This window comes from Staurois parvus, unplaced genomic scaffold, assembly GCF_062004578.1.
Source record: "Staurois parvus isolate SC_StPar_1 unplaced genomic scaffold, SC_StPar_1.0 ptg000005l, whole genome shotgun sequence".
Lineage (NCBI taxonomy): Eukaryota > Metazoa > Chordata > Amphibia > Anura > Ranidae > Staurois > Staurois parvus.
In genome coordinates, this window is record NW_028317801.1 from 2,683,401 (window position 1) to 2,705,763 (window position 22,363).

General features: G+C 40.3%; 1 protein-coding gene across 3 annotated transcripts in view; it reads left to right on the forward strand.

The window, feature by feature from the left end:
• Positions 1-22,363, forward strand: part of DPP6 (dipeptidyl peptidase like 6) — a 1,666,940-nt gene that overhangs the window by 1,513,466 nt on the left and 131,111 nt on the right. For all 3 annotated transcript variants that reach the window (XM_089692326.1, XM_089692191.1, XM_089692252.1), the window contains exons 10-11: positions 6-103; positions 19,470-19,593. In XM_089692326.1, coding sequence (XP_089548452.1) covers positions 6-103; positions 19,470-19,593 — 222 coding nt within the window. The remainder of the gene's footprint in view (positions 1-5; positions 104-19,469; positions 19,594-22,363) is intronic.

A 22,363-nucleotide genomic window follows, 5' to 3' on the forward strand; every position in this document is an offset into this window, starting at 1 on the left:
TTTAGGCTGGCTTTGAGAATCCAGTTGTCACCTTACATGTTGAGAACTTGAATGGGCCTCTTCACCACGTGGAAATGATTCCCCCTGATGATCAAAGAATGAGGTACAGTATATCAGATAGCTTTTCACTTCATAGAGAATATGTGTCTTTTTATCCAAATCACTTCAAAGACATATATGAACATAAAACATATTCCTCAGAGAGATAAATAACATACTGTCAATGTACAGCACCACATATTAACAGATGGGTGATGTATAAATTAATCTGTAACCAGCGGCATCCGACACAAGGGACTTGTCTTTGGAATCTCCTAGCCCGTTCCCCTGATCCCAGCCTGCAAATACCAACCAGTAAACTCTGCCTAGCCTCTATTACTATTTGTTAAATTCACTTTGTTGTATCTGGGATGGTGGGACACATTGTTAGTCTGTCTCTCCTCCAGGGCATTGATCAGTACACTCCCTTTAGTGTTGAGAAGTGTACTGTAGATTTTACCCTCTGCTTACCTAATGTGGAGGGAGTTGGAGAAAGAGAAGTGAAAGGGTGGGTGGATTAGTATTTCTGCCCATTCACTTCTGAGATCTACACAGCTCTGCGGACAACAAAACCAGCCTGGCCATCTGTCTTTTCTATGCAGTAGTTAAAGTGACCCTGTTGCTTCTCTAAAAAAATTGAAGCAGCCGCATCTTGCAATAGGGATAAAATACTTACCTTTCCATCAGGTGAGGAGTTCCTTATTACAGTCTCATGCAGAGCTAGACATTCTGCTGCATGAAACTTCTCTAGGTGTGTCAAATAGTGTGCCCGCTGCCAGCTGCTTGTTGGGAGACCCCCTTAGTGTCCAGGTTGTTAACCCAGTTCCTGGAGCTACAGGGGGCCTCTTGTTCAGCAGCTTTGCAGGGATGGTGCACTGAAACACCACCATGTCTCACCAGTTTCCAGTTGGGTCACTCATCATTTCTCTTTGTAGGCTTTGTAAATGCTTCACATTTGAATGCAGAAGCCTCATTTTCTGTGGTGGTCCAGAGTAAAGCTAGGGCCAGTGCGACACAGGTGTCCACACATTTTAGCAGGTAGTACAGGGAACCCACCTGGTCACCACTTTCACTGACCTATGGAGTTGCTCAGCACCACTCACAGGATTCATGGACTCAGTCCATCAGTTGGTCATAGTGGGACTTTACTGCAGCCTTTAAGCAATTGCGCCCACACTGTCTGCAATTTATCACACGCAGTATCACATAGTCGCAATGCGGCTTTCTTAAACTGTATTACTGTGCAGGATTCTTCATAACAGGAAAATATAGTACATACTGTAGCTTTAGAGCAACATTCTGTGCAACTAATAATATAATGTTTTAAATCTGTGATAGCTTTAGTCCCAAGCCTATAAAGTCCATAGCCATGGAAGAAGAACTTGTAACAAGTCCTATCCAAGGGTAGTGACAGAGAGGGGGATGCTGTGCCATAAAGTTGCCAAGCTCATGGTCTCTTTTTCTCTCAGACCATAGACCTCACCACACAAGCCCCTTCAAAGAGCTCCACACCCCTCCTGGCTCTTTATCTGCACTCTTCTCTACATCTCAAGGCTCCCTCCTTCTTACTCCCCCACCCCCTTCATTTTTATATGCCAACCTCTAGCTCCACATCAGTGAGCAGGTTAAAAACAAACATGGGTTAAAACAGAGTTTATTTCCTTTATGAATTTACATCATACAATATTTCAGCACCAGAGACCTAACCTAGGCCTTGTAGTTTCTGAATCCTTATCTCTCTTCACCTGCTTAAACCGAACATCTGATATGCTAGACTTCTTGAATCTGACTGCTTGCTTGTCCTGACTTTGCTAGTGTACTACCTGCCTTGTGTTTCCAATTGACTTTGCTTCACATTTTGGTTTTGATACTCAGCTCTGGCTAACCCCAGAAGAAATATTTGGCAATTCTTCTTTAATTGTTTTCTGTTCTCCCCTTTGGTCCCCACTTACTCAACTGGATACAACATTTTTTTTACTAATCCACATTATCCACATCCAACCCATGCATCCTTGAGGAAATCTTTTTAAATTAAGATTTATCACATCCTGGAGATACCCTAGTGATAGTGCACATATGTAAACCTGCCTTGAAACGATTATTACTAGAGATGAAATATGCCACAATGGTCACCTGACCTTAAAGCAGATCTTCACCCAAAAATTACTCAAAAATTTCCACAGCCTCATTAGAAGTGGCAGGTTTTTTTTCAGAATATGGGTAGTTTTTTGTAGTACCCACTCCCACTTCCTCATTCTCATGTATGCTGTGGCTTGGGCATGCGCAATAGTTAAGCCAGATGTGAGATATCAGGAAGTCACAGCCAGCAACCAAAATCAAGATGGCGGTATGAAAAAGCAGAAACCCTGGGGAGAACTGGCTGCACAAAAGAGTGTGCTGGACTCTAGGGGCAGGCACGTTTCTGTTTCATAAAAGCAAGCATGTTACAGCATTTTCAGCTGCCGGATTTTCATTTTTCCATTTCTTGCTGAAGGTCCTCTTTAACAAAGAACTCACCAGTTACAAAACACAAAATTCCCCTTCACTTAGAAATTCTAGTAAGACAATGTACAATAAAAAAAATGTCAGTTGCATACATTTGAAAATAAATGCAATAACTGCCCACTGTGTCAGATTGACTCTTTCTGCAGTCCTACTCTAATCTATCAAAGCAATGAAATATTGTACAGTATGTAACAAAAATTTAATAGCAGACTCACCTGGAGGCTAGCCCCCCCACATGGAAGAGAAATATATTTGAAATATACTTTCAAAATATTCTTCCCAAATATATTGCTATATATTTGAAATACTACAATTTTGGCCATATTCAATATATTTCAAAATATATTTCAATAACTATATATATACTTTTTTTTACAAAACATATGAAAAATATTTTTAAAAATACATTTCAAATATACTGTATGTCTTTAAAAATACAAATCTACATTTTTGGAATGCATTTACAAATATATGTAAAAATATATGTTAAAATGACTTTAAAAAAAAACAAAAAACTGAAGAATACATTTATTGAAATATATTTTGAAATATATTGAATATGGCCAAAATTGTAGTGTTTCACATATATGGCAATATATTTGGGAAGAATATTTTAAAAATATATTTCAAATATGTTTTTCTTCCATATGGGCCCTTACTTGGGTCCAATAACACACTATGGGCAGAAAACCCATTTGATGGTTGAATACTTTGCTAATATTCACTCAACATTAACTCTCTATAGCTTATTTTTTTAACACATCCCTGTCACCTTGTGAATCTCTTCTGTCAGCACTGGAAAGAAGTAACCGCCACATCTTTATCTCACACTAAGGTGTCCATGAAGATCAGTAAGAAAACTGCTGAGAGCCTAGGACTTCCTGTTCACCTGCGTGGCTGTCAGAGAAGCAGATAAACGTTCTTGGCAGGTTACACATTTTCCCATTGCATCAATTGTGAAAGTCCCAACCACGTGTGACAGTTTCCAGCGGGCTGATTCTCAGTGCTGAAATGACAGCCCTGGCTATGTCAACAGGATGAGAAGCCCTGCTGTGCACACAGGACGTACTGTACCGACACCACATCGCTTTTTATACAGAAGAAGTGTATGCAGCATGGGGAAAGTTTATTTTTAATATATATTCATTTCCCAAGTGTCCATGATGGTAAAGGTTTTGGAAATCAGATTTAAAAGAGGCATTTTTTGTCTTAAATTGAACCCTTCATAAGCTCTCCCTTATACGCTACAGTAATAAAAAAAAATCTATTTCTGTTTTCAATTCAATAAAGTGTTTATAAGCAGGAGCTGAATTAACTATTTTTTTTGCACATTCATAGGTTTGTTTGATATCCCTTTCCTCACTATAGATACTTACCTTACCTTTGCTACCCTTTTGTCCCATTTACCTGTAGCATTCAGGTTTAAGGGGTCATGTAATTCTTTTTCCCACTATGTAATGCTTGGAGCCTGAGTAATTAACCACTTGAGCTCCAGAGGATTTACCCCCCTTAATGACCAGGCCTCTTTTTGCTACTCGGCGCTGCACTAATTCAACTGATAATTGTGCGGTCATGCAATGCTGCACCCAAACGACATTTACGTCCTTTTTTTCACACAAATAGAGCTTTCTTTCGGTGGTATTTGATCACCTGTGCGCTTTTTATTTTTCACGCTATAAACAAAAAAAGGCCAAAAATTTTGAAGAAAAACAATATTTTTTACTTTCAGCTATAAAAAATATTTAGTAAACTCAAAGTTGGTTATAAATTTAGGCCAAAATGTATTTTGCTACATGTTTTTGGTAAAAAAAATTCCAGTAAGTGTATATTGATTGCTTTGTGTGGAAGTTATAGCGTCTACAAACTATGGTATAAATACTGCAATTTACGCCATTTTTCTGCTATACAGCGCTGCGCTAGTTTAACGGACAATTGTGTGGTCATGCAATACGGTACATAAATGAAATTTACATCCTTTTTTTCCCCACAAATTGAGCTTTCTTTCGGTGGTATTTGATCGCCTGTGCGGTTTTTATTTTTTGCGCTATAAAAAAAAAAGGTTGACAATTTTGAGGAAAAAAAAAACAATATTTTGGACTTTTTGCTATAAAACATGTCCAGTAAAAAAAAATGCAAAAATCAAATTTAGTCATAAATTTCTGCCAAAATGCATTCTGCGACATGTCTTTGCTAAAAAAAAACCCAATACGTGTAAATTAATTGGTTTACGTGAAAGTTATAGCATTTACAAATGGCGGGAAAGATACTGGGATTTTTAATTTTTATTTATACTAATAATGGCGCCGATCAGCGACATATAGCGGCAATCAGCGACATATGACGGCGACCAGCGACTTATGGCGGGACTGCGGGACTGAGGCGGACATTTTGACACTGGGGGGGAGCTGACTTGGGGTCACTGACATCCCCAGTGACACCAATAAAGTGATCAGTGAAAAAAAACCACTGAAACTGTACTAATGTCACTGGGGAGGAAGGGGTTAACATTTTTAGTGTTCACTGTGTGAGGGGAGTGTTTTACTAAGGGGCGGGGGTGTGTACTTAATGGGGGGAGGGAGGGGGGAGCTGATCGAGGGAGAGAAACTGTATTCTCCCTCTGCAGCTTGGCGGCGAACTGTCACAGAGCAGGCTGTGTGTAAACAATGCAGCCCTGCTCTGTGTCAGTGTTCACCGCTCATCGCGGGAAAACGGCCGGTAAAAACCGGCCGTGACCCGGCGGCGGGGACCCGCTGCTGACACCCGCGGGACAGGTAGGGCGGGCGCGCGCCCCCTGCCTGTTTTGTAGGCACACGTTTTAAAACGTGCTTTTGCCTACGAGCGCCGCCCTGCCACCGTTTATATGCGGTGGCTGGGCGTCAAGTGGTTAATTGCAAGACATAAGGAGGAGGATCCTAAGCCTTTTTGAAAACAACAGCCTTGAGTGACCCAAACACAGGACTCTCTTTGCTTGGCTCCAGCAGGTGAATGGAAGAGTGGGAAAGGTTATTACTGTATCAGCAGCAGAGAGGCAAACTATAAAACAATCCTGTTTCTTTGCCTTAAATAGGCAAATAACAAGTTTGAACAGGGGAGAAGTCAAGTGAGATGGTCTCATCTTACAGCACTTATAACCAATGACACTGTAGTACCAGGGTAACAGGGATCCCGAGCATCTGCTAAATGAGAGTTACAGCTCATTTTCCAATGTTTAGATGGGCCTAAAGTGGTCTTGGAATTGTAAGAGGGATTCTGCCTCAGGATTACCTTGTCCCCATGTCAATTACTTACATTATCATGCAAAAGGGATGTAAGTGCAGAGTTGAAAGTTCTAAGCTTTAAGGTAAGGTAGGATGAGAGAAGGTAGAATGATGAATTGAATGAATGAATGAATGATGTCTTCTTGGGGATCCAACAGCTCCTCAGGTAGCAGTCACTGGAGCATCATATATCTTCTTTTAGAGTGAAGCAGCAATAAAATGGGATATAAGGTTTTTATCCAATCCAGTGATGACTCTAGCAGAATCTTTTAGACCTACATGGCCTCCAGAAACACAGCCTGCAGACACAAAGAGGTGATAACCTCTAGGCTTTGGCTCCAGCCCTGGGGCCTTAATGCAGACATACAGCCTTGCAGCAAGGAAAGAGCTAAAGGACCCTTCCAGAACAGTGCCTCCCTGATTTGCCAAAGTTAAGCCTAATCTATTGAAGAGAAACTCACCAGAGGTTGGCCAATTTACAGAACTAAAAGGACTCTCTGGTTCACACATAACTCTGAAGGCTCTTAACAGAGTCTTGTAGGTGAAGTAGTATCTGTTCTTATCAGTGTCCAGTAGGGGTGCTCCGCCGTCATTCTTGCTTTTAGGCGAGGATGGCTGGCTGTAAAGTATCCCTGCTGGTATGATGGGGGCTCTGAAGGTTAGTACCGGCTGGAAGAGAAACCGAGGCACCCACAGGCTGTTGGGGCCGTGAGTAATTCCCCTGGGAAAACTAGAGGGGCCCAGTTCCTCCTGATTTGAATGGGTACCCCTGGTCTGGCCCAGGGCCGGGGAAACAGAGAGTCTGCGGAGCAGTGCCCACTGGGAGTGGTCACCTCAGGGGTGCTCTTAGTAACACATGGGGGTGAGATCCCAAGTGTGGAAAGTGCACATGGTCACTGTTCTATCCACTTTTTCTGCACTGTGCCTTTTAGGGCTATGTCTTTTGGCTAAGTCCAGGGCAATTTTTTTGCTACAGGCCTCAGGGCCTAGCCAGTGCACAACTGCAAGGCCACTTATTTAATTATTTTTCCTCACTGTTTTGTCACCTTTTACATTTGTGTGTGTTTTTTTCTCTCACTACGATGGAGGGTGTGGGCCCTCGGGCCTGCCCTGAAGTCTAGGGTGAGGATGCGTGGCCCTGTTCCTGGGGGGGGGTGTCTCTCTTAAGGAGAGCTCCCTGACCCTAGTACTTGGTGGTCGGCTTCGGCTCGCCACAAGGTAAGGGGTCCGCTAGTCCTTTTGCCTAGGTGGACCATGTTGGAAACCTTTGTCCCTGTCAGAAGCCTTGCACCACGGGAGATTAGGGTAGAGTTCCTACCTCTTCAGGGGTGGGTGGCCTAAAGCACACCCCTAAGTGCACTTTTTTGTGTTTGTGTTTTGCACTTGCACGTTTTTTGTTCACTTACAGGTTTTTGTTTTTTCGCACCTCCACGGACTTAAAGAGAAAAAAAGTAGTGTAGTGTAGATTATCCCTGAGTTTGAAAAATGCAGGTCAAGACTAAATATAGAAAAGCTGTTTGGGAACACATCCCTACATTGGTAGTTGCACAAAATGCATTACACTGATAGTCTCCTCCCTGATTGTGATGACCACATCAGTAGTGAATCAGTATTTCTAGGTAAAATTTCTGTTTTTTAGAACATCTCATGCTGAAATCTTAAAGGCTGCAGTTATGAAAAAAAAGGGTGTCTAGTATTTATTTCTAACATTATTAAGGCTACATAGTGTATATACTACACAATGGCAGTTCTGATACATTAATAAAATTATATATAGTGCATCCATTGGAGAGATTTAAAATCATGTCAATGTCTCTTTTATACCCTATACTTAAGGGACAGAAGGGAAAAGTAAATCTTCACAGTGGAGTCATGGACAACATAAGTGGAGCTGGCTTTAAAGTGAATGCAAAAACTTTTGATTTGTTTTAGATAACATAGGAAAGGATTAGAACCCCTGTTTATTTTTTAACTGATTACAGTGGATAAGGGTGAAGAGCCCTTTCGGGCTTTTACTGCTATCCAGAACTCCATCAGAGAGACTTTTCATCACCTCCATTCATGCTGACAATGGTTTCACCAGACTGGAAGTGAAAAAAGAAAACCTGCAACAGGGAGACAGACAGCAACAAAAATTGTGCTATTGTAGGTGTCCTCTAGCTTTTTGTATGGTAATGATAGTAAGTGAAGAAAAATCTGTCTAACAGTGTAGTAAGATAGTGGTACGATCCTAACTTTACACTAAAAGCCTATGTTTAATAAAAAAAAACAGGGACATTACATAATATCAGTGTGATGTGTCCCTTGTGCTGGTGGCTGCTACTTTAGCTGAACTCTCCCTCCTCCAATTCTACCCCTACCCCAGCTGCCATCATGTATGGTGCAGTGAGGCGTAATAGAATTGAAGGACCTGTCATATGCACTCACCAAGAGTGCTGTCTATGCTTGCCTTCTCTGCTCCTCTCTACACTATAGCTTCTATGAATGAAAAACAAACAATCTATGTATGTTCATAGTTTATTTTACATTGGACACTTTGTATTAGTAATGTTCTTTTCTTAATTAAAATTAGGCTTTAAAAGGAGAAATCTATTGTCTATCATGTGGTTTTCAACTAGTACTAATGTATCAGAACTAAAATACAGACAGAGATCCTCCTGCGCAAAAGGGAAATACACCTACTGGAAGCTGCCAGCACTTAACCTGCTACCCAAACAGTGTAAATATTAATAAAAATAATTTTCACAGTGCTCCAAGTGTAATGATGTGACCACACTTTATACACTAATCAAAAAAGTCCAAAAAATAGTAGAAATGTCCATAAAAACTGATATTAGTGAATTCATGCAATGTAAAGCCCAATTTTAATTAAGAAAAGAACATTACTAATACAAAGTGTCCAATGTAAAATAAACTATGAACATACATAGATTGTTTGTTTTTCATTCATAGAAGCTATAGTGTAGAGAGGAGCAGAGAAGGCAAGCATAGACAGCACTCTTGGTGAGTGCATATGACAGGTTCTTCAATTCCATTACACCTCACTGCACCATACATGATTGCAGCTGGGGTAGGGGTAGAATTGGAGGAGGGAGAGTTCAGCTAAAGTAGCAGCCACCAGCACAAGGGACACATCGCACTGATATTATGTAATGTCCCTGGTTTTTTTTTATTAAACATAGGCTTTTAGTGTAAAGTATTACATGCCAAAACAATTCTTTCTTAGTTTTGGATGAAAAAGCGTTAGGATCGTACCACTATCTTACTACACTGTTAGACAGATTTTTCCTCACTTACTATCATTACCATACAAAAAGCTAGAGGACACCTACAATAGCACAATTTTTGTTGCTGTCTGTCTCCCTGTTGCAGGTTTTCTTTTTTCACTTCCAGTCTGGTGAAACCATTGTCAGCATGAATGGAGGTGATGAAAAGTCTCTCTGATGGAGTTCTGGATAGCAGTAAAAGCCCGAAAGGGCTCTTCACCCTTATCCACTGTAATCAGTTAAAAAATAAACAGGGGTTCTAATCCTTTCCTATGTTATCTAAAACAAATCAAAAGTTTTTGCATTCACTTTAAAGCCAGCTCCACTTATGTTGTCCATGACTCCACTGGGAAGATTACTTTTCCCTTCTGTCCCTTAAGTATAGGGTATAAAAGAGACATTGACATGATTTTAAATCTCTCCAATGGATACAATACCACAAAAAAAGAAACTTCAGGGAATGGTTAGAACTTCTGTCAGCTTCCCATTATTGTCTGTGTTTTCCTGTCCCAGTGACCCTGGAGGATAAAAAGGAAGGGGATCTCCCCAGTGGGGTTACAGTCAGCAATAAAAACATACCATATGTTTTAACCTTTTTTACAAAAAAGAAAACATTTTGTCTGGAATTGGTCTCCATGCTGTGAAATATAAATAGGTGAGCGATGAGACCTCTCTAGGAGTAATATCCTTGCAGCATTTTCACACTAAATAAACCCCCATTCTGTATGCTAACTTCGCTGTAGACATGAGTGTAAAGAACAGAACACAATGGATATATTTAGAACATTTTGAACAGCACATTCTTTCCTGAACATTTATTTATGTAGGAAAAATTGCAACCAGCAAAATGGAAGCCAAAATGCTTTTGGTCTGAATCGAGCAATAAATTAGAAAAATATGTTTAATCTATCACAGAGATTCTGCTGCAAGCAAAGATGTGACCTATATTACAATGTAAGAGCGATGTTTAATAAGTTATTTATTTAGTCCATTTTATGTATTTCTTTGGCTTCCAGGGAATGTGTTTGCCGCATAGAATAATTCTAATTTATGATAAGCAGCTCATTTCAATTACTAAATCAGTTCTTCAGGTCTACTTAATGCTTTCCATTCGCACTCATTACCGTAAAACGCAGGTCAGCGGTGGTCTCATTCGATTGAAATGTACATATATTCATTAAGGCTTCAGCTTTCTCTCTGCTCTTTCCTTTAAATGGAATAGTGAAATTAATCAATTCGGACTGAAATCTTCAGAGGGCTTTGGGTCTGACAGCTGAGTTCTCCAGACAAGTTAACTAGAAAAGATTAGACCTTATTTTGTACTTGTAAAGTGAAACTTACTTTATCAGAATTCAGCACCAACTTTAAAGGAAAACTACGCTTTCATAAAAAAATTCATATAACATATAATTGATACACAAGCCATTTTGTATGAAAATGACCTTTCCATTTCAAACTTCAAGCTACTATGATTTTTTAACTTGAAAAAAGTTCAAACTTTTTTGTAACTTTGCTGGTGGGAAGTTTTGCACAGCGTGTATTTATAGAACAACCCCTAAAAAGTGTCATTTACTGCACTGAATGAACCAGCTGGTGACAGACATTGCCTGATGAAAGAGCATGGCGGGCGACACTCATCCCACGCATGCTCAGAAACGTGTCGCACTTTGATGACGTCAGACGCCGAACGTGACCGACCCCGGACATCTTGGAGACTCTGCCAGATTTCACCATTCATGTTTCACATACAGAGCACCGTCTGCTGGTGGACCTAGGCTATCTCCTTTCTGGACCAGTCACCTAACATCTGCAGATATTTCACCTCTCCTCCTTATGAGCCTCTTTTGATATTTTAAGACGTGAGTTATTATTTACCTTTATTAAATATTATCACAGTATGCACTTAGAGGCGCTGTGTTTCTTTGTTTCTTCTACTGCAGAGTTTTGCTTCGCTCCATCGCAGCTTGCCCTTAGTGTCTACAAGGACTACGCCTGCCCACTTGGAACTTATTACAACCTACATGGACTGCTAAACCATGCGCCTGTCATTCTCCTTGTGGTGACAGACATTGTCTCCATCAGTTGCCTGATGTAAAAACCACATACTTTGTATTCAGTTCAACATAAATGACTTCCTTTTTCAAGACCTGATAAAAGGGGGTTCTCTGACCCCTGAAATGCATTGACTCTATGATATAGTCTTTTCTCTGTTTTGAAATTAAATTATATCTTTGCTGGTCTTTGGGTCCCCAGCACTGGCATGTTTGCATGTCCCAGAAGGTCCCCCGCAGGGGGGGAGAACTTCCGACTGATCACTGCGGCCAAAAATAGATGAAGAAGGGGAGGAAGGCATAAACTACAACCTCCCCTTTAGGGTGAAGTTACACTTTAACTCCATCCAGTGTAATTACATACTGTATGTTACGTTATAAAGAAACTCTGTCACTTTGCCCATTCAGGGTCAGAGTCTGTAGAAGGCTCATCCCTTGACTTAAAAGGGGAGAGTAACAAAGGCATTGATTTGCTAAAGGCAAATAGACTGTTGACATTGTAAAGGAAATTGTACAAAGGTAGAGCTCTGCTGACTTCCATCATCCAATCTGGTGCAAGCCTTTTTTGTTTTATATTTTCCTTCCACGATAGGGTATTCTTTGCCAATAAAATACCCACCACATTCACTAAGTGAAAACTCTCTTTCAAAGTGAACAGCGTATTTGCTTTTAGCAAATCAACAGCAAATTATCTTTAAAGTTTATGTATAGCCAACATTTTTAGATAGAATAGAGGAAGGTTAAATCCCCTTCAGTTTTTCTGTCTGTGTCCTGTTGGGGAAATGTTTTTTCAGTTCCTGTCCCCGCAATGCAACAGGAAGTGAGAGGATAAATAATGTGAAAGCATTACAGACAGTCAACTCAATAAATGCATCATATCACATATTCAGTAAAGGTTTTTAAAATAATTTGTATATACAAAAATATTAAGCATATAGCCTATGTATATAAATTTAAATTATATAAACAGAAGCAGTGGTAGAATTACTGCCATAACAGCCTACACAGCTGTTACAGAGCTCAGCATATAGGTTGAGATCCTCTATTTTATGTCCTTGATGCTCTGTAACACAAGGAATTTCTTTTCAGGCAAAATATTTGTCATTAAAACCATAGGCAAATAATTTGATGGGGATGAACATGTAAATTCTAGCTTGTACTACTGAGTGCTGTAAACAAAACTGGCTTTTTCTATCAAAGGAGAAAAAAGGCATAAAAAGTAGATTAAAGTCCTGCCAGCTTGCTGAGTGTAAAGACTACATAATAGTCATATGTGATATTTTATACTCATCAAAGGATTTTTTGGTCATTTTCCAGTGTAGCCTAGAAAAGATTATTTAATTATCTTTCCATATCTCTAAAGCATTAATCAAACCCTAGTATAAAGAATCCAAATGATGTATTGATGGCATAAAACATGTATTACATAAATTTTTTTTTAGGATTTTAAGGTTGGCCCTTGTAGTCAGATTAATATGGATTTAGTGGCAACTGAGTAACTGAAAGTGCACTTTATTTCCAGCCATCAATTGGCAAAATATTAGCGCAGTGCATCAACCCTAATAATTACTTGTGCAAACACATAAACCTTGCAGAGTTCAGCATAAGTGGTCTGGCTTTTTCCATTTGCAAGAATAGGGCATTTGTCTTGTAATCAGAAATGTCAGTTTGTGTTGGAATATCTGGCTCAGTTTTGCTCTTGAAATGTTCACTCAGTCCTGAATAATCAATCAGCACTGACTCGGAGTACAAGCTTATTAGATGAAGCTAATCAGTGTTCCCTATAAGTGCTGCTGTTATTTATCAGTCGTCCAGAAACAAAACTAGCAGGGGCTTTTGGATGTTTTCCAGGCCTATAATCATCATCATTCCTCTATATGTAGCAGTGAAAATTAAGTGTACCAATGCTGTGATAAAAAAAAGAGACATCTCTTTTTCTCTTACAAATTCTGCACCATTCTTTAGTGCTGCTACTGACAATAAAAGCAGTCATATAATAGTGAGGGGGACAAAAGGCAGCCAAGCCCCTCTAATGAAATACTGCAAAGGACAGCACTGGATTCTTTATTATTTATGTCATAGCCAGAAATATAGGAAATAAAGGTTTTGGTGTAATGATGGAGATCTGGGATTATAAGGATGATTTACATGACTCAGGAATTAAACAAGGAATAAACACTATGATATATGATGAAAGAAATGATGTATAAAAATCTTTATTTTGCATATTCTTTATTCAATTCTTTTGTAAATATGAAACAAGAAAAACCATAAGAGCATTTGTAATGATAAAAAACACATGTGGAGATATTCAATCCTTACACCTTAAAATCTTTTTTCGAGTTAAATAAAAAAAACAAATTACCATGATTACTATGAATGTAAAAACTAAACTTCTTACGTTCCCTCTTATAACCTAAAGCCTGGGGAGCCCTGATCTCTGGCTCGGGAGCCACCGTCTCTGGCTACCAAGAGCAGTGGGCTGGATATTTTCCATAAATTATATTTTATTCACTTACTGTGTGCCTTTCAATTGCTAGAAAATGTGATTACTCCAGGAGATTCTGTTCCCTAATATAGCCCTCCTTGCATATCAGTCCTCTCCTCCACAGGGAATGTCTAATTACTGTCTGTACTAGCCCATCTCCTCTGCTGGAATTTAAGTTGTGCCAACAGTTTGCATAGCACTTTACAGAGTAAAGGGACAGTTGCAATACAATTTAATACAAGGGTTTTTGGAGGGTTCTGCTTGAGGGAGCTTACAATCCAAAAGGGAAGAACAAAAGGCATAGAAGGTAATAACTGTGAGGGTTGAGCTTATGGAGAACATAGAATTACAGTTTTTAGGTGGAGTCAGGATAGGCTTCTGCGGAGGAGTTGAATATTCAAGGATTGCCTAAAGAGAGCTGGACAGATTTGAGTAGGGAGTTCCCTGAAATGAGAGATTCTCTGGAGAAGTCATGGAGGTGAGTGTGGGAGCAAGTGACATGGGTAATAGAAAGCAGGAGGTCCTTGTATGAGTGAAGAGGACAGTTTGGGTGATATTTTGAGATGAGGTTGGAGACGTAACTAGAGCAGGAGTCTTCAAACTTACTAAACGAGGGGCCAGTTTACTGTCCTTTAGACTTTAGGGGGGGCAGATTTTGGCCAGCGGGGGTAGAAAATGTCCTGGATTCAGAGGGAATAAACAATACCTTAGGTTTGGTGGTCAGTTGAGTGAATAAATTACATAGTGGTCAGTTGGAGAAGAAATAGTGCCCATCATTAGTATTTGTGGGAGGAATAGTGCCTCATTATTTGTATCAATGAGAGGAATAGTACCCTGTTAGAAATTCTGTATATAGCCCTACAGAACAATCAGTGCACAGTCTACATGTGCTTTTCTGCTTCACTGCAACAAGGAAACAGGAAACTTTATTCAGCAAAAAGAAAGAGAGTATGCCATAGATGCAGCTGCAAACTTATAAACACTACTAAACCATCTACTGCCTGAAAAATATATCTCTACCGAATACTTATGCAGTAGTTGGCCAAAATACATGAACACCGTATTCCAACATGCGCCATCATTGATGTCAGTGGAGTGGAATAGCACCCCATCATTGGTATCAATTGGAGGAATAGTGTGCTATCATTGGTGTAAATCAGGAGAATAGTGCCTCATATCTGTGGGAGGAACAGTACCCCAAGGACTGGATAAAGGCTATCAAAGGGCCACAGTTTGGAGACCACTGAGCTATAAGCAGAGCTGTAAATGGATTTGTAAATTCTTGTAAGTATTTTGAATTTTATTCATTGGGCAAGCAGAAGCCAGTGGAGAGTTCTGCAGAGAGGGGGTGGCAGACACTGAGTGGTTGGTAAAGTGGATGAGTCTAGCAGAAGCATTCCTGATAGGCTGAACGGGAATAGTAAGTGTAAAGTTAGGCCACTGAGAAGGGAGTTACAATAGTCAATGTGAGAGGTAACCAGGGAGTAAATTAGTAGCTTTGTGGTATTGTTAGTTAACAAGTAGTACTAATCCCAAAAGCTAACATTTATTACATTGCAGCTTACCAGTTCTTAGATGTGATGACTGCACTAGTTTCCTTTTTTAGACTTTCTTTTTTCTATTTTCGTCTGGTGATCTAGCCAGTAAGTCTGTTGTTTTTCAACAAAAACGCTCTCTTGCAGTTACAGGGATGAGACAGACCAATTAATCATTTATCATATTGCAGCTTACCAGTTCTTAGATGTGATGACTGCATTAGTTTCCTTTTTTAGGCTTTCTTTCTTCTATTTTCATCTGGTGATCTAGCTAGTAAGTCTGTTGTTTTTCAACAGACAAGCTCTCTTGCAGTTATAGGGATGAGACAGACCATTTAACACTGACCAGGCACTTACAATCATTAGCTGTTATTTATTTATGTAAAACTTTTATCCCAAATAGAAAAAAAAAATGTTTGCTGTAACTACTTGTAACGTATTAGCTGGAGTTCAGCTTCAATTAGTTTGTGTATTTAAAACTGCTAGTACATCTAAAACCACCCCTTCCCCAGACTGACAGTGCTGCTATCCAAATCAGAACCCTGTGCTCATTCATCCAGAGTGGTGTCTGTATAATACAGGAGATGTGTTATTGGCTATATCACCAGGGGAAAACAGAGGGGGGAAAGCCTAAGAAAGTAAACCAATGCATTCATCAAATATAATGATTGGCACGCTGCAATGAATTACATTTTTGGTTTTTGGGTTAATAATACTTCAAGGCAGCAATATTTAATCAGTGATTAGATGCAACACCCAAAGGAGAGGTCATAATCTAGGATTACACCTAGCACCCTGGCATACATGGAGTGACTGATAGCTGCACCTATATAACCATTTATGTAGCAACCAGGGAAGGAGTGAATGTGAATATTATAAAGGAAACAGTCTGCTATGGCTGCTGGCATCCCATCCAAAATGATGGCATCCAGCAGCAGTCTCATGGCTTTTGGATATCTACACAAGGGAGCATTTTACAGGTAAATAACATGCATAATATACATCTAATGAGCATATAATCGTATGATAAGCTTTTACCTTTAGTACAAGTTGCTGTTTAATAAACCCTCCATCCTAGGGTGGCCACCTGATCCCTTTAAAGCTGAACACATAATAATTACACAGTTTCTGAGGCTAATCTATTGCAGATAAGGCACTAAGTGAGTTTAATTACCACCTTAATCAGCCACAGAACCTGTGTAATTAATGTGTGTTTGGTTTTAAAGGGATGAGGTGGCAACCCTACTCTACCTCTGTGAGTGCAGCCAACTAGCTACATATACTATATTGCCAAAAGTATTGGGACACGCCACCAAGTCATTGGATTCAGGTGTTCCAATCACCTCCATGGCCACAGGTATATAGAATCAAGCACCTAGGCATGCAGACTGATTCTACAAACATTTGTGAAAGAATGGGTCGCTCTCAGGAGCTCAATGAATTCAAGTGTGGTACCGTGATAGGTTGCTAACGGTCACATCTGCTTGTGCTCTCAACCAAACTGTCAAACCATCAAATGTCTGGAGTCATAACTGATCACAAGTGCAGTACACTGGCAGTTGAAGATCAAACAGAAGCTAACATGGCAGCTTCCTTGGCTGAAAAGGATAGGAGGGTTTAGTTCTGCTTTAAAGCTCCTCTCTGGGCTGCTTTAAAATTCATCTATGCAGTGAGGTCCCACCTGGCACTGGATGGTTTAAGTTTTTGTTTAGCTGGGAAGGGGTAAAAATAAGTACAAAAACCTAAAATATTCCATGAACCCCCATCAGCTGGCGTTCTCCTCTGCTGACACTTCAGAATGTTGTCAGGCCATTGCTGTCCTCCCATAAAATGCTGCTGACTGAGCAATATATACTATGTTGCCAAAAGTATTGGGACACCCCTCCAAATCACTGGATTCAGGTGTTCCAATCACCTCCATGGCCACAGGTGTATAAAATCAAGCACCTAGGCATGCAGACTGCTTCTACAAACATTGGTAAAAGAATGGGTCGCTCTCAGGAGCTCAGTGAATTCAAGTGTGGTACAGTGCTAGGTTTCCACCTGTGCGATAAGTCCATCCATGAAATTTCCTTGCTACTAAATATTCCATGGTCAACTGATAGTGGTATTATAACAAAATGGGAAGCAACTGGGCACAACAGACACTCAGCAGCACAGTGGCTCAGTGGTTAGCAGTTTTGCCTGGCAGTACTAGGGCCAACCCAACCACAGCACCACCTGCCTGGAGTTTGCATGTTCTCCCTGTGCTTGCGTGGGTTTCCTCCAGGTACTCCAGTTTCCTCCCACACTCCAAAGACATGCTGGTAAGTTAATTGGATCCTGTCTAAAATGGCCCTAGTATGTGTATGTATGAATGTAAGCTAGGAACCTTAGATTGCATGCCCCTTGAGGGTTAGGGACTGATGTGATGTACAATATATGTATGTAAAGTGCTGTGTAAACTAACAGTGCTATATAAGTACCTGAAATAAATAGTGGTAGGCCACATAAAATTACAGGGTGGAGTCAGTGCAAGCTGAAGCGCACGGTGCATAGAAGTTGACAACTGTCAATAGCTAATGACCTCCAAACCTCATGTGGCCTTCGGATTAGCACAACAGTGCATAGAGAGCTTCATGGAATGGGTTTCCATGGCCGAGCAGCAGCATCCAGGCCTTACATCACCCAGTGCAATGCAAAGCATCAGATGCAGTGGTATGAAGCACACCATCACTGGACTCTAGAGCAGTGGAGATATGTTCTCTGGAGTGATGAATGATGCTTCTCTGTCTAGCACTCCGATGGATGTGTCTATGTTTGGCAGTTGCCAAGAGAACAGTACTTGCCTGACTGCATTGTGCCAAGTGTAAAGTTTGGTGGAGGGGGGATTATGGTGTGGGGTTGTTTTTCAGGGGTTGGGCTTGGCCCCTTAGTTCCAGTGAAGGGAACTCTTAAGGCATCAGCATACCAAGACATTTTGGACAATTTTATGCTCTCAACTTTGTGGGAACAGTTTGGGGATGGCCTCTTCCTGTTCCAACATGACTACGCACCAGTGCACAAAGCAAGGTCCATAAAGACATGGATGAGTGAGTTTGGGGTGAAAGAACTTGAAGTCCTGACTTCAACCCGATAGAACACCTTTGGGATGAATATAAGCGAAGAGTGCTTGCCAGGCCTTCTCGTCTGACATCAGTGCCTGACTTCACAAAATGTCAAACATTCCCAGAAGAGCTGAAGCAGTTATAGCTGCAAATGGTGGGCCAACTCAATACTGAACCCTAAGACTGGGATGCCATTAGTTCATGTGCATGTAAAGGCAGGCATCCCAATATTTTTGGCAATATAATGTACTTACCATCATATCTTCAGCTATCTTCATTATGCAACCACATATGGAACTCCACAGTCTTTCCTCTGAAAACAAACCCACCTGCGACCTGGGCTCCATTAATCCCCTTAGAGAGCTGTTCTCTGCTGGACCACTAGAGGTTGCCATATGATTGCTGTTAAACAGACAGACCCTGTGTGGCAGACTGGTATTAGAGGAGCAGAAAGAAGGAATCATAGCCTGCATATGTAACAATATATTTTGTCTGCCCCTGTGTATATACTGCAATTACAATATATAAGATAGGTTCATTATGTTCTAGAAAATAAAAACATAATATAACCTGGGCTAGTTGGAACAAATCCAAGACTACAAATATCTATAAAATATTCTACATAGCTAATGCCTTTGAGGGTGAGAGACCAATCTTTATTCCATCAGTTGTTATCTTGCTATCTTCCAATAATTTTTTGAAATTCTTTTATTTTTTAACATTCCAATCCATTTTTATTATACACTCTTTGTCAGAGTGTTACTCATTTACTCCCATTCTCCTTTCCCCCTTCAGTTATGCCTGTAATTCTGCCAATAGTTGTAGGAACATTCACTTCACATATGCAATGCACACTATTTCATGTTACAATGTATGTGTTTTGTGTGTTTCTTCCATTATTTTGTATAATAAAATTGTAATAAAAAAAGAAGCTGGGCTGATAAGACACTAAAATACCTGCAGCCATTTACATTATTCTGACCTATGTCATACATATTGAAAAAAAAGTAAAGATCAATGAATCAATAAATAAATAAACGACTGTCCTTTTTAAAGAAACAAAATATATGACGCATATTAGAAAAATTAAAATGCAGTCATCAAAAATTAAAAATCCTATTGAAAACGTAGCCCACATATTGTATGTAGATTACCAGACACACAGTAAATGTGTTGTATATTTATTGTGTAATGTTCAGTAAATATAAAGGTAATTTATTTCATAATGTCTTCTCATTACAGAGAGTACTATATAACCATGGTGAAATGGGCAACCAACACCAAGGTGGCAGTGAACTGGTTAAACAGGGCCCAGAACATCTCCATCTTGACCCTGTGTGAAGCCATAACGGGAGTATGCACAAAGGTAAGAAATGAATGTTTCCAGATACCCTTCCCTCTGAAAATGGTAATAAAGCAGAGCAGACTTGTCGTCCCAATGATAAATGAGATCCTACAACAGTGATGTGAAGCTAGAAACTCTGAACACTGAAGTCACTACACACAGAATAATGTGATTTAAAGTTTTGAATTAATGACTGCTCTTCTTTGTACTAATTGGGGTCAGGGGGCATTATCGGTATTTTGTCAGTACTGCCAATACAACTGTTGTTGCAAAACAGTGAGTAAAAAATATAGGCTATCAAAGTAGAACACAAGGCTTAACAGCTAAATAGCTACATGAATTGGGAAAAAAATATATATATTATCATTATTATTATACAGGATTTATATACTGCCAACAGTTTACGTAGCGCTTTACAATATAACAGGAGACAGTACAGTTCAATACAGAAGGGCCCTGCTCATGGAGCTTACAATCTAAATGGAGGGGAAGGTGGTACAAAAGGTAATAGCTGCAGGGGATGATCTGATGGAGGTGACTCAAGTACAGTTCTTAGGTGGAGGTGGGGTAGGCTTCCCTGAATAAATGAGTTTTCAAGGATCGCCTAAACATGAACAGGGTAGGAGCTAACGAGACATACTGAGGCAAGGAGTTCCAGAGGATGGAACACCCTGCTCAAAAAAATAAAGTACACTTTGAAAACACATCAGATCTCAATGAGGACAAATATCATGCTGGATATCTATACTGATTATGAACTGGGTAATGTGTTAGGAACATAAAGTTTGATGAAAATGAAAATTATCAACCTACAGAGGACTGAATTCAAAGACACCCCAAAAATCAAAGTGAAAAAATGATGCAGCAGGCTAGTCCATTTTGCTGAAATTTTATTGCAGCAACTCCAGATGGTACTCAGTAGTTTGTATAGCCCACTGACAATGTCGGGACATGCTGCTAATGAGACGATGGATGGTGTCCTGGGGTATTTCCTCTAAGATCTGCACCAGGGCATCAATGAGCTCCTGGACAGTCTGAGGTGCATTGGATGGACCGAAACATGATATCCCAGAGGTGTTCTATTGGAATTTAGGTCAGGCGAGTGTGGGGACCATTCAATGGTATCAATTCCTTCATCCTCCAGGAACTGCCTGCATACTCTTGCTACATGAGGCCGGGCATCATCGTGCACCAGGAGGAACCCAGGACCCACTGCACCAGTGTAGAGTCTGACAATGGGTCCAAGGATTTTATCCCGATACCTAATGGCAGTCAGGGTGTGATTGTCTAGCCTGTAGAGGTCTGTGCATCCCTCCATGGATATGCCTCCCCAGACCATCACTGACCCACAACCAAAACGGTCATGCTGATCATTATTACAGGCAGCATAATGTTCTCCACGGCTTCTTCAGACCCTTTCATGTCTGTCACATGTGCTCAGGATGAACCTGCCCTTATCTGTGAAAAGCACAGGGCGCAAGTGGCAGACCTGCCAATTCTGGTGTTCAGTGGCAAATGCCAATCGAGCTCTATGGTGCCAGGCAGTGAGCACAGGGCCCACTAGAGGACATCGGGCCCTCAGGCCATCCTCATTAAGTCCTTCTTTGATTATTTGGTCAGAGACATTCACACCAGTGGCCTGCTGAAGGTCATTTTGTAGGGCTCTGGCAGTGCTCATCCTGTTCCTACTTGCACAAAGAAGCAGGCACCGGTCCTGCTGATGGGTTAAGAACCTTCTACGGCTCTGTCCAGCTCTCATAGAGTAACTGCCTGTCTCGTGGAATCTCCTCCATGCTCTTAAGACTGCTGGTAGACACAGCAAACCTTCTGATAATGGCACGTATAGATAGATAATCCCATCCTTGGTGTCAGAAAGTTTAAAATGTAAACCAAGTCAGAAAGTGTTGATCCCTCAATTCACGTGGCTGAAGGTATGACTTGTTCTTGATTTTCTTGGGTAGGGATGTTAAAACAGCATTATACGTGGAAAACAGATGGTGACAAAGGCCCCCACCCCTATTCAGGGATGGTTGCTCCAGTTTGATGTAGATGATGTCTTTCACTCCTCTTGTTAACTAGTTGTCCTCTCTCTCCAAAATGTGTACCTCTTGTGCTTGAAGGAATATTCCTTTTCCTTAACTCCTTGACGCCGACATAACACAAATATGTAGCCTCACAGAAGTGGGCTTTTTTCCGTGGGGCCGCATTCAAAGTGTGAGAGCGCTGAAACTTGAAAATTGGCCTGGGCAGGAAGGGGGTAAAAGTGCCCAGTGTTGAAGTGGTTAAAAAAACAAATATGAATAAATAAATATTAAAAAATAAAGAAAAAATACCTAGATCAAGGTTTGATCTAGCTCAGTGTCAGGGTAAGTGTTTGGGTCAAGGTCAAAGGTCAGGATTTAAAAAAAAATTGGTAGCTGTGTCAGTTAGTGTCAGTGTCAGTGTGTTTTAGGTAAACAAAAAACAAAATGCGCACTATTGTTTCTGGGCTGTACTACAGGAACAAACAACAAATAACATACACATATATGGTATCACTGCGATCGTCAAGAGCTGGAAAATTTATTTTGGGTTGTTCTTTGGTGGTAGGTTATGGTAGTAACAAGAAACACACAGCTAAATTAAAAAAAATATATTTTTTTACTATTTTTAGCCAGTTTTTCTTTGATAATAAAATAAATCAGGAGATATCCATTACCATTTACCACCAAATGTAAACCCAATTTGTCCTGTAAAAAACAAGGTATAATTCACCTGAATGTACAAAGTAGTTGTGATGATATGTGCGGTT